Source organism: Aureobasidium subglaciale (genome assembly GCF_000721755.1).
Source record: "Aureobasidium subglaciale EXF-2481 unplaced genomic scaffold scaffold_1, whole genome shotgun sequence".
NCBI lineage: Eukaryota > Fungi > Ascomycota > Dothideomycetes > Dothideales > Saccotheciaceae > Aureobasidium > Aureobasidium subglaciale.
The window spans coordinates 1,270,582-1,282,657 of NW_013566994.1; the positions used below are offsets into that span (position 1 = coordinate 1,270,582).

General features: G+C 51.0%; 7 protein-coding genes across 7 annotated transcripts; 4 read left to right on the forward strand and 3 right to left on the reverse strand.

Moving 5' to 3' along the window:
- Positions 1-114: 114 nt before the first annotated feature.
- AUEXF2481DRAFT_1296 (uncharacterized protein) lies at positions 115-1,058 on the forward strand (the record flags this gene model as incomplete). Its single annotated transcript, XM_013492471.1, has 2 exons — positions 115-732; positions 792-1,058. 2 exons carry the CDS (start codon positions 115-117, stop codon positions 1,056-1,058), a joined length of 885 nt encoding a protein of 294 aa, XP_013347925.1.
- An 870-nt stretch (positions 1,059-1,928) lies between these two features.
- On the forward strand, positions 1,929-2,750 carry AUEXF2481DRAFT_61685 (uncharacterized protein; the record flags this gene model as incomplete). The annotated part of the gene is made up of 2 exons (XM_013492815.1): positions 1,929-2,348; positions 2,418-2,750. The coding sequence occupies 2 exons, from the start codon at positions 1,929-1,931 to the stop codon at positions 2,748-2,750; spliced, it is 753 nt and encodes a 250-aa protein (XP_013348269.1).
- Positions 2,751-2,976: 226 nt separating this feature from the next.
- AUEXF2481DRAFT_1298 (uncharacterized protein) lies at positions 2,977-4,522 on the reverse strand (the record flags this gene model as incomplete). The annotated part of the gene is made up of 3 exons (XM_013492472.1): positions 2,977-4,332; positions 4,381-4,435; positions 4,485-4,522. The coding sequence occupies 3 exons, from the start codon at positions 4,520-4,522 to the stop codon at positions 2,977-2,979; spliced, it is 1,449 nt and encodes a 482-aa protein (XP_013347926.1).
- A 225-nt stretch (positions 4,523-4,747) lies between these two features.
- AUEXF2481DRAFT_1299 (uncharacterized protein) lies at positions 4,748-7,479 on the forward strand (the record flags this gene model as incomplete). The annotated part of the gene is made up of 3 exons (XM_013492473.1): positions 4,748-4,752; positions 4,811-7,154; positions 7,225-7,479. The coding sequence occupies 3 exons, from the start codon at positions 4,748-4,750 to the stop codon at positions 7,477-7,479; spliced, it is 2,604 nt and encodes an 867-aa protein (XP_013347927.1).
- A 231-nt stretch (positions 7,480-7,710) lies between these two features.
- On the reverse strand, positions 7,711-9,018 carry AUEXF2481DRAFT_1300 (uncharacterized protein; the record flags this gene model as incomplete). The annotated part of the gene is made up of 4 exons (XM_013492474.1): positions 7,711-8,615; positions 8,681-8,806; positions 8,861-8,904; positions 8,957-9,018. The coding sequence occupies 4 exons, from the start codon at positions 9,016-9,018 to the stop codon at positions 7,711-7,713; spliced, it is 1,137 nt and encodes a 378-aa protein (XP_013347928.1).
- Positions 9,019-9,249: 231 nt separating this feature from the next.
- Positions 9,250-9,611, forward strand: AUEXF2481DRAFT_1301 (uncharacterized protein; the record flags this gene model as incomplete). Its single annotated transcript, XM_013492475.1, has 2 exons — positions 9,250-9,376; positions 9,433-9,611. The coding sequence occupies 2 exons, from the start codon at positions 9,250-9,252 to the stop codon at positions 9,609-9,611; spliced, it is 306 nt and encodes a 101-aa protein (XP_013347929.1).
- Positions 9,612-9,692: 81 nt separating this feature from the next.
- Positions 9,693-11,795, reverse strand: AUEXF2481DRAFT_94285 (uncharacterized protein; the record flags this gene model as incomplete). The annotated part of the gene is made up of 2 exons (XM_013492886.1): positions 9,693-11,519; positions 11,568-11,795. The coding sequence occupies 2 exons, from the start codon at positions 11,793-11,795 to the stop codon at positions 9,693-9,695; spliced, it is 2,055 nt and encodes a 684-aa protein (XP_013348340.1).
- Between the last annotated feature and the right edge of the window lie 281 nt (positions 11,796-12,076).

Here is a 12,076-nt window from a genome sequence, read left to right on the forward strand (position 1 = left end):
TGTTCCTTTACCAGCCCTCCACGTCGCTTCTCGCTCTCACTTCTCTTCCTCATCGTCCTACTCACCTTCCTCCACTTCTCATCCACATCCACATTACATCACACAGCTACAACCATGGGCCTACTCGGCAATCTGATCAGCGAGTTTACTCACCAAGGCGAGAGTAGTAGCGGCGGCCAACAAGGCGGCTACGGCGGCAATTACAATCAGCAACCTCAAGGCAACTATGGCGGTCCCCAGCAAGGTTATGGCGGTCCACAGCAAAATTATGGCGGTCAACAACAAGGCTACGGCGGTCAACAACAAGGCTACGGCGCAGGTCAAGGCACACCTCAAGTCCCACCACCATGGCGCGCCGTCTGGGACGACCGTGACAATCGCTGGCTGTTCATCAACGAGCAGAATGGAGAACGTACCTTTGAGCATCCTGGTCGCACTGGCGGGTACGGCGGTGGCTATGGCAGCAGCTACAACCAAGGTCCTCCCCAAGGTCAATACGGCGGCTACGAGCAACAGCAGCAACAGCCTCCGAAGAAGAACCACAATGGGTTAGCCTATGGTGCTATGGGTGCAGCAGCCGGTCTTGCTGGTGGTGCATTGCTCATGCACGAGGGCCACGAAGTCAAGGAAGACTGGGAGGAAGACAAGTACAGAGCGGAGGAGAAGTTCGATCGCTTCGAGAACCGCGTCGAAGATGCCCCTGAAGACGCAGCTCGTTGGACTGGCCGCAAGGTATGATATCCCGATCATGTTCAATCTTCAAACCATGCACTGACAATTGTATCCCACAGGTTGGAGAGGTCGAAGACATTCCTCAAGACATCGAGAACGACTACGACCGTGCCAAGTACGGCATGGAGAACAAGTGGGACAATGCTGTTCAGGATGTTGAAGATGTACCCGAGGATATCGCTGGCTTTGCTGGTGAGGGTGTCGGCAAGGTTGAGCGCTGGGGTGATGATGTTGACAGATTCGGCGATCGTATGGACAACTCCTACGATCAGGGCAGAGACGATGAGCGCTATGACGATGGCAACAACAACAACGACGGCTGGTAAAGCAAGCATCAATTGCTTCTCACGCCTGTCATTTGTCATTCTCATTACGCTGCATTACGACCAGAGCATTTCATCATGCCGCATACATCTTCAGTTACCTATTCGCCGTTAAATCTCATTTTTTCTGAACAACCCTGCTTTCGAATTTCTATGCCTCCTCCCCTTGTGCTAAACTCTGTTACACGCATCCACTCTCGGTGATCAGAGCAGAGCGACAACGAGCTGAAGCAATGCAGAGATATATCTTCTATGGACAGATCTAACACGGAGAGTCGTTGACAAGACATATCTCGGGGCCATCGCTCCAGATTCGAAAGGATTTGTGCCTTGAGACAGCTACGAGACGAGGGTGTAATTTTCTTTTTTGCGAAGTCGAATTTGTACGTTGGAGAACCCTGCTCGTATCTAGCACAACGTGTAACTCGACAACATCACCATCGACTAGACGTTCGACTCGGTTTAACCAGAGACTATGAGCTCCAATATGTTTTATAGAAGGCTACATCTTGGTAAGACTGTGGTGGTCGTGAAACATGATGTCTATACCTGGAAACATTTGTGGTTGACCGAGCTTCACAATGCGTTGCAAGACGGGGAACATGGGCTGGGAGAATGTACTTCTGCTGAATTTTACGCAAGCTTTCGAGGAGACAGAGCAAGAGGGAGAGTACGTCTGATAATTGAAACCTTAGACCTAAGCATCTCATCAGATCTGACTGTGCTGCATTTATATATCAGTATAGTAAAGCCTTGGCAAAGAGAGTGACCGATGACATCGTCCAAAGCTTCAATGCGACAGCCCATCCACGCCTCTCAAACTTCAAAAGTCCACGAAACAATACTATACATACCATAAAACACAACACGATAATGTCACAATTACTACGAACACCCACACGGAGACTACTCCAGTCAACCTCCACCCTCAGACCCCTCCTCTCAAACCGCACATACTACAGCTACGAAACCCCCCTCCCACCACCCTACCCACCAACCGAAACCGCCATCCTCTCCTCCGCACTCACCCACGTCCCTTCTCTCGGCTGGACCGTCGATACCCTACGCCAAGGAGCCCGTGATTCTGGCTACTTGGACGCATCAACAAATCTATTCCCAAAAGCTGAATTCGAACTCGTGTTATACCATCTACGGACACAGAGATTGGGGTTAAAGGATAGGATACAATTCCCCGATGAAGCAGGGATGGGGACGACGGCGAAAGTGAGGGCATTGGTTATGGAGAGATTGAGAGGGAATGTGGAGAGTAATGTGCAGGGGAGATGGCAGGAGGTAAGACAATCCACTCACCCCCCTCATCATAGTCAGAAAAGAGTATTAACGCAGCAAAAAAAACTACAGGCATTAGGTCTCATGTCCCTCGCTGGCAATATCCCACCTTCCCTCCGCGAACTCTACCTCCTCGCCGACGAAATCTGGTTCCTAGCCGGCGATGAAGCTGTAGATTCTTCCTGGTACACCAAAAGAGCAACACTAAGCTCCATCTACGCGGCTACAGAAACCTACTCCACTACAGATGTGAGTTCAGATTTCAAAGATACCGAAGAGTTTTTGGGGAGGAGGTTGGAGGAGGCGAGGGTGGTGGGGGGTGCGTGGAGGAATGTTAGGGAGTGGATTGGTTTTCAGGGTGTTGCTACTGTTAATATGGCTAGGAATTGGGGTGTGAGGATTTGAAGAAGTGGGGGATTGGGAGATGAGGGAGCAGTGTATGATCATGAAGGTGAAGATCAAGCTGGTCTGAGGGGGGTGGCACCTGGCTCTCCAAAAGAATTACTACCAGCAATTGTATTTTTACATTTCAATTTTGCCGCCTTGTGGTCTTGTTGACCCATGGTATCTTCCAATTCCCTTTTATTTCCTTCCCCTTCCAGTCCCAGTCCGATAATCATAGAGGGAAATGTTAGTTACCACCTTGCTTTGCGCCCTCGTCCGCAGCACCAGCCCCAGCACCAGCAAGTCTGATCCCCTCCTCATCACCCCTCAACTTTTCAAAATAAGCCTTGATATCCTCGGCCCCCACAGCCTGCCCACTCTCGGCAAACGGCTGCAAAAAAGCCTTTACTTTGTCCCTAAGATGGTTATACACCATAACACCCTCAATGGCTTTGACCCTGTCCATATTGCTGAGAAGAGCTTCTCCACGCTCATAAGTGCTTCCTGAGCCTACACTACCGCGTCCGTTCTGAGCTTCTTCATTGTCGCTCTCAGAGACGGGTGGTTCGTAGGCTTCTTCTTCTTCGAGGAGATGGGAGTGGGATTTCAGATGCGGGAAGCATGAGGGACAGCGGCAGAGGTGGGTGCGGAAGTCTTCGTGGAGGAAGAGGGAGAAGGTTCCGGATGGAGCTGAGGGCAGCTTTGTGTGCAGAGGTAAATCTTCAGCAGCAGTTGTGGTTGTAATGGTGTCTACAGCACCTTCTTCGGACTCGACCTTTGTCTTCTTAGACGCCGGATCTTCCGAATCTTCCTCGGCACTTCTTTTCTTGCTTTCAGTCGAAGGTGGCAGAGATGCGTCTTGGGTGATTGTCGTTGTGGCTTTCGTCTCGGCTGTATCCGAGGGATGTTTGTGGTAGATGGGACCAAGGAAGCCTGCTTGACCGGCATACTGCTTGATCCATGGGAATGAGTCGACACATTTGTAACAGACGAGGTGATCAAAGTCGTCTTCTGCCGGGAAGCCAGGCGGCAACGGTGCCTCGTCGATCTCCTCGGGAGCCTCTGTCGTCTCCTCTTGACCTTCAAGCGGCTGCTTCTTCTCTTTCTCCTCTTGCTTGGGAATATTTTCAGTGGGCTGAGGTCTGGGCAGGCCCATTAGACACTCGGGGTGCCACCAATCCTCTCCACAGCCACCATGTTCAATTGTACCCAAGCCCAAGCACTGGAACATGGTGCCCTTCTCTTTCTCAGGATCATACTGCTCTCCACAGCCACAGAAGCGACCAGCGAAGTTGTGGTTGTACTTGTTGTCTTCTGCAGGAGCCTCTCCAGTCACGTTGCCCTTCTGGCTCGTAGATTCGTTGATACGAAGTGTGCAAGGTGCTGATGAGGGAACTCTGGTAGTGCCGCAGTCACATACAAAGTTACGTTTTGTAAAGAGCTCGACCAGTTCGTGTTCGCCATGACAGGAGATGCTGCAGGAGTAGCATACGGCGGCTGGAGTGTGTGATTTGTTGTCCGAGGTGGGAGGCGGGTTACATGTCAGACAAGCAAAGATTGCCTGTCTGAGTGGGCCGAGAGGTTTTGTGCAAGTGTCGAATTGCTGGCAAGGTCAGTACTGGATGCCTTCCATAACCTGATGCGCGCATACGTAGGGAAGAGCTTCACGCGCGTCGGCTTCGAGCTGCAATTGACTGGCAATGAATCTATGCTAGTCAGTACTGGATAGAGAGATGTGACACTTGTTGCGCTCACTCTTGAGCCGTCTGCGAGGCTTCTGTATTTTGAGACATGGCTGTGTAGTAGTTGGTGACGAATATCAGAGTGAACGACAATGACGAATGCGCGCGCTGCCGTGTCGCGAACTTCCCGATTGGGACAAGATTGAGCACTTTACGCGTGATGGCCGAGGGGTCGCGCCACTTGTTTCGGCCGTGTGCTCTTGGAGAAATCAACAAAGCGTGAATGTTGTTGCTTGCTCGACATTTACACAATTTACACATCGTACATCCACCACCATGAGGTATGCGACTGAGTGAAATCATATACTGTTGACACTATCTTACCATCTACCTACACAGTTCACCAATTGGTCCCCCTGAAGTATCAGGCTCAGGCGCTGGCGGCCGCAAACGCCAAAGAGACGACGAAGATGTCGAGATGCGCTCCTCGTCGGCCGCTCCTCCATCAAGTCCTCCCGCATCATCTCCTCCTATGCTGCCGCGAGATGACTTTGACGAAGACGATATTGTCGAGCCCGACGAGGACCTGATTCAAGACCTTGACGATGCTGAAGAAGCTCTGGAGGACGACGCTGGTGTTGACTTGTTCGGCGACAACTTCGAGAACGATTACAGACGCCGCGAAGATGATTTCTACGAAGGTCAGGACATTGATGACGAAGGAGATTACGATGATCTGGATCTGGCTGCCCGACGACAACTCGATGCTCGTCTCAACCGTCGAGACCGCGAGCTGGCCCGCCAAAGGAGACCCCAAGTAGCTCTGGAAGAAGATGAAGACGACCTAATGGATCTGACCAGACAGCCTCGCAGGCGGCGACACAGATATGATGAGGAGCAAGACGATATGGACATGGCCGAGGATATCATGACCGAAGAGCTTTCTGCTGAAGCTTTGGGCGACGTCAAGGCCTCAAACTTGTGCGACTGGATTGCCCAGCCCGCTGTGCATCGCACAATTGCCCGCGAGCTGAAGTCGTTTTTGACCGAATTTGTCGACGACAATGGTATCTCCGTCTACGGCGTCCGCATTCGCACCTTGGGTGAAGTCAACGCCGAATCTCTGGAGATTGATTGGGAGCATCTGAGTATGTCAAAACCGACACTGGCCTACTTTATCGCAAACGCACCCACCGAGTGCCTCAAAATCTTCGACCGCGTCGCCATGGACGTCACCCTCTATCACTACCCTGACTATGAACGCATCCATTCGGAGATTCACGTCCGTATCAATGGACTGCCCACAGCATACACTCTGAGAGAGCTGCGTCAAAGCCATCTCAACAGCCTTATCAGAGTTAGCGGTGTTGTGACACGCCGCACGGGTGTCTTCCCTCAGCTCAAATACATCAAATTCGACTGCACAAAGTGCGGCGTCACACTGGGTCCATTCCCTCAAGACTCAACCTCTGAAGTCAAAATCTCCTTCTGCCAGAATTGCCAGTCTCGCGGTCCCTTTACCATCAATTCCGAGAAGACCGTCTACCGCAATTACCAAAAAATCACTCTTCAAGAGTCTCCTGGAACCGTGCCCGCAGGTCGCCTGCCTCGTCACAGAGAAGTCATTCTTCTTTGGGACCTGATTGATTCAGCCAAGCCTGGTGAGGAAGTCGAGATTACCGGTATCTACCGCAACAACTACGATGCGGCTCTGAACAACAAGAACGGCTTCCCAGTCTTTGCTACCATCCTCGAAGCCAATCATGTTGTCAAGTCTCACGATCAGCTGTCTGGTTTCCGACTGACAGAAGAAGACGAACGTGAGATTCGTGCCTTGTCAAAGGATCCTCAGATTGTCAACAAGATCATCAACAGCATCGCTCCCAGTATCTATGGCCACACTGACATCAAGACTGCTGTTGCACTCAGTCTGTTTGGTGGTGTGAGCAAGGAAGCCCAAGGCAAACACTCCATCAGAGGTGACATTAACGTGCTCCTCCTCGGAGATCCCGGTACCGCAAAGTCGCAAGTGTTGAAGTATATAGAACATACTGCACACAGAGCCGTCTTTGCCACCGGTCAAGGTGCTTCAGCCGTCGGTTTGACCGCCTCAGTGAGACGCGACCCAATGACTCAAGAATGGACACTGGAAGGAGGTGCCCTGGTACTAGCAGACAAGGGAACCTGCCTCATCGACGAATTCGACAAGATGAACGACCAAGACCGCACTTCCATCCACGAAGCCATGGAACAACAAACAATCTCCATCTCCAAGGCGGGTATCGTCACAACCCTCCAAGCCCGCTGTGCAGTGGTCGCAGCAGCCAACCCCATCGGTGGCAGATACAACGGCACAGTCCCCTTTTCGCAAAACGTCGAACTCACCGAACCCATCCTCTCTCGTTTCGACATCCTCTGCGTTGTCCGTGACACCGTAGACCCAGAAGAAGACGAACGCCTCGCCGCCTTCGTCGTAGGCTCTCACGGCCGCGCTCACCCTACCCTCAGCAGCTCAGCAGCAGACGCCCCAGTCAACAGCATGCAAGACGCCAACATGGAAGTCGACGGCGATGTGGGAAGCTCCAAGCAAGGAGAAATCTCGCAAGCGCTGCTGAGGAAGTATATCTTGTATGCTAGGGAAAGGTGCAGACCTAGATTATATCAGATTGACCAGGACAAGATTGCAAGGTTGTTTGCTGATATGAGGAGGGAGAGTTTGGCGACTGGTGCTTATCCCATCACTGTAAGTTTCTTGCTTTCCCCCCTTTACCTTTTCCATCGTTTTTACCTCTTTTGCTAAATTTATCCAACAGGTCCGCCATTTGGAATCCATCCTCCGTATCTCTGAGAGTTTTGCGAAAATGAGATTATCAGAGTACTGCAGCAGTACGGATATCGATCGTGCCATTGCGGTCGCCATTGACAGTTTCGTGGGCAGTCAAAAGATTAGCTGCAAAAAGGCGCTGGCGAGGGCGTTTGCAAAGTATACTCTTGCTAGACCTGGTGCTGTAAGGAAGAGTAGGAATGCTAGGGCTGGTGCTAGTCAGGGTGTTGGTGTTGTTGCTTGAAAAGAGGAATGGAAGGGAGATTTTTCTTTTTTCGTAGTCATGAAGGGGTGCTGGGGATGGCGTTTTCTTCTTCTTCTAATGATACCTGATGTTTTGTCGTTTTTTTCATAAGTGGGATTGGTCGATTGTAAAGCTTATGGTAGAAGAATGGGGGTATATACACAGCTTTTTCCCGTTTCCATAAAGATCAAAGCCAACACTTTGTCAAGGTCTTTTCTGCTTTTTCTTTTCTCAAATCTCATCCTTGGAGATCATGATACCATATGGATCACGATCAACCTCACTGACATGAATTTCCACATGATCATCCTCCAACGCCTCCAAGTAATCCTCACTCAAGCCAGCCTTATTCTTTTCCTCTTGCCTCACACGCTCCCACTCCTCCTTGACGGCGTTCTCCAACTGCGGCTTCAACACACCATGTAAGAAGCCCCTCTCTGTATTCGAGTGAAACAGTGCGATTACACATTTGCCTTGCTCAATAGCGGCCAATGCTTCATGATGGCTCAATTCACCCGTAAACAGCAAATCTACATCTTCCTCTCCATTCTTGCCGAGACCGCTGAATAAACTGCCTCCAGAGCCGGCACAGATGGCTACACTGGAGATGTCGATTTCTTCCATTGTTTTTCCTTGGGGGATTGCGATGGGGAAGCCCTTTGGGTTTCCGAGGCCGCGGCCTATGCGGTCGATGATTTCGAGGAGGGGTTGGGGGGTGTTGAAGCGGACTATACGGCCCATTCCCGCCGTTGTGTTTTCGTATCCTGGGGCTTTGCAAGGTGTGATGGGGCGACGAGTGTGCGTGTCATTTCCGAGTTTGAGTGTACGGTCCTTGATGCTGAGTTGACTGGGATGATGTTGGAGTTGGGCTGTCGGGCGTTTGAGTCCCTGAGAAGGTGTTTCTGGCTCTTTGGCTTGCTCTTTTTGCTTTTCTTCTGCTTGGGCCGCGAGTTCTTCTGCGCTCATGGGGGTGCCGGAGACGATGTCGGCGAGCCAGTCGCCTAGGCCGCCGGGTGCGCAGTCGATTGCTGTGTGTGGGCTGTATACACTGATGCCTTCTGCGGCCAGACGGAGTAGAGTTTGTTGTTGGGTGTCTGCTAGGGACAAGCTTTTGAGACCTCTGAAGATGATGGGATCTATGCTTGATGTAAAGTTAGGCGTGCTGATCTCGGGATGCGCTCATTCGTTGGGTGGGTCGTACGGTAGGCTACGATGACAGAATCTCCGCGTTCAATTGCTTCATCGGCAACGGCCTTGGTCAGGTCAATGGTGAGGAGGGCCGAGTTCATTTGGCGACGGATGGGATCAAAGGGTGACTCGAGAAGGACTAGTCCAGGTCAGAGATGTGTAACAATATAGTGTATGTCGTGATAAAACGTACGACCAGTGTTGTCCCAAGCCTTGTCGGCGAGCGCCTCGGGGTAGCTGACTGCGTTAGCGATTCGGTCATGTATGGTATGCAGAGGCATTGACGAACAGTTTACGCATTGCGCCAACGACGGCCTTTGAGAAAGGGGCCGAAGATACTGTTGAACTCATCTTGATTGTACGACGTAACGTTGCCGAGAACATGCGAAAGTGTGCGACAGCAAAGGGAAGGATCGTACAGAAAAAGAGAGTCCAAGAGTAAATGGTCGAGATGGACGAAAGTGCAAGTCCAGGCCAAAGCTCCCACCGCAGGCTGCGTCATTCTTGGACCGTCCCTCCAGCAAGCCACTCTTTTTGCGACAATCCACCTCAGCAACCAATCACACTCCCTATCACGGAATCATGAGCGCCAGAACAGACGTCGAAGCCACACAGAACCAGCTCTCGTCGGGCGTCACCCCAGAGTCGCTCAAGGCCACCCTGTTCGAGAAACTTGAGGCACAGCACGTAGACATTCAAGATCTATCAGGTAGTCGCAATCAGATCTAGTCACATACCACAACGTCAAAGCTCACAAGTCCACAGGTGGATGCGGTCAAATGTTCGAAGCCATCATCGTATCACCACAATTCGAAAAGAAGACGTCTCTCGCTCGCCATCGCCTTGTCAACAACACCCTCAAAGCCGAGATTGCTGCCATACACGCCTGGACGCCAAAGTGCATGACCCCTGCCGAGTGGGAGAAGAAGAAGGGTTCTCTTTGAGTGTCACCTATACCCAGAGTCTTGCATGACCATCACATAATGTTCAAATGATACCACTTTTTTACTGTTTTCTATCTACGTCTAGCTGAGCAGCACCTTGATTTCGTCACTTGTGCGAGGGAACATGTCGCGGAGCAGCATGCCTTCTTCAATCTCTTCTCCTTGCTCGGCCAATGTCATCTCGTCCAAGCCAATCATGACTCTTTCGGCTGCTTCGAACTTTGTGACAAACACGTTCGATGCATCTTCGCATACCCTGCGCACCATCCTCTTCTCTGCAAGCTTGCCGATGAAGGATCTGGCATCCTCCATTGCTCCTGGTAGGAAGGCATCTAACTTCTGTGCCATGTCTGCTAGGCGGTCTGGTTGCATCTCCCTCAGCTTCCGGATGCCACTGATGCCTTGACCGAGGTTGGTGTGTCTGTACTCTTCAAGACTGTCGAAGAGTCGCTTGAGCCCAGATTCTGACTCGAACCATCCAGTCACCGTCTCTACGAGTCTCTCGAGCTGCTCATCCAACACTCCTTCAATCTCAACGATCTTGTCTTCTGTGAAAGTTCGGCCCTTGAGTGTCTCTATGGTTGCCAGAAGACAATTGATGCCAAGTATCTGACTCTGTGGTGATCCCATACCCTTAGCAATGGTCTCGCAGCCTGCCAGATATGGTCCAAGCGCTTCTTCAAGCACGCTCTGGAAACCAGATCGGTCATCGCTTGGAGATGTGTTGGCCAGTGATGTATCGTAACTCTTCATCAAGCCTTTAAGTGTGTCGAGTGCTTCCAACAAAAAGTCGGGCGGTGAGAGGTCCAGAGGTGTGACTGAAACATCGCTATGAATATTGGCAATGTGATCTCTCATCAGCGTTCTGAATTGCTCGAACGCCTTTTGTGTAATAGGTTGCAGTGTCTGGACTATTGTCGAATCCGGTCCAAGGAGAGGTACAAAGATAGAACAGTAGAATCGGACGAGATTCGAGATCTGATAGGCTAGCGTTGCATCTTCATGACTCTGCACAGTCTGCTCGACACGTTGACGCAGTTGACGAAGTACGCCGGACAAGTCGCGATCAACCAGGTCATTGAGCGCTTTCTTGCCATCAAAGGCTGCAACTTCTTCACCATCGGTTCCATCGGTAATCTGTAACCACGGTTCACGTTCACGGCCTGCCTTGATGTTCTTTGATATCTCATCCGCATCAGAAATGAATAGAATTTGCAAAGCTTCACGCTCGCCCACTGTAGCCGCGTGCGCCCAGGCAAGCATATCACTAACATAACGCAGCGGATCGTGCGCGCTTAGTTCAATTGCTTTGCCCAGAGCAGGGCCTCCTATGCGCTGAGCGGGTCCTCCTGTGAGTGCTGCGTAGAAGGCGTCCGAAAGCACTTGCTCCCTATTCTCGGCAAAGAAGTCAAGACAGCTTTGGAAGAGCGCAGGCCTCTCAGCCAGCACACGAAGAGCGCGCCTGACAGAAGCGCTAAGTTGAGGGTTCTCAAGATCCAGTTCACGAAGCTCTCGTTGGGTCCAGCGGAACAGCTTTTGGAAAGCGGCATTGAGTTGTTTTGAACTTTGCTCCAGAATTTCAAGTCCGAGTTGCTGGTCTTCGGTGCCCAGGAGTAGTTGACTGTCATCGTGAATTTTCTTAACCCTAGCCAGAGCTTGAAAGAAGGCATCTGTGACAGGCTCCGCTGTAGATGTCAGAGAGGTGACCTCCACATCTGATAAAAGGAAGTGAGATGTAAAAGCACCCAGCAATTGCTGTTTAGTCTCGGTCTGCTGCCTTTGAGTCATCATCGCTGTACTCTCTTCCATCATGGGTCCAGTTTCTCTGTTGGCAGCGGATATGTGCGATCGCATACTTGAGCACAATTTATTGAGCTCCTCGATAGCTGCACCTACTCGTTGCAGTTGCTACATTACGGTCAGCGCTATTGCAACAAAGATTTGAAGTCACCATACCTTTGCGACTTGTCCAAAATCGCGAATGATCTCCCCATTGCATTGGATCAGTTCTTGCTGTGCGTCTAGTCGAAGGTTGCGCCTCGTCTCTGCCGTGTTGTGAACTTTGCGCGCATCCAGAGTTTCCAATGCGTCTCGGATTTCCAGATCTGAGTAGGATGCAGCAAGTACACTTGTTATTCGACTTTGAAGAGCACTCGATCTTTGCGCTGTTGGTCCTGGAGACATGGCTGGTGAAGCAGGCAATGTGGCCTCTTCCAGCCGCTCGGGGAAGTAGCCACTCGCCATCAATGTATCTTTTCCAGTTCGAAGATGCTAATTTACTATCCTCAATTCCTTTTTGATCATGTTAGAGTCTATGGGTGGATATACAACGCAAACGTGAGTGGTGGAGCCTTGACAATTGTCTAATTCTTTCTCGAATAGACTTTGATATGCGTAGGCTTCGACAAGGGTGGACAGTCGAGGATACGACTTACAAGCATTAGATGGATTCAAGGATATTGATC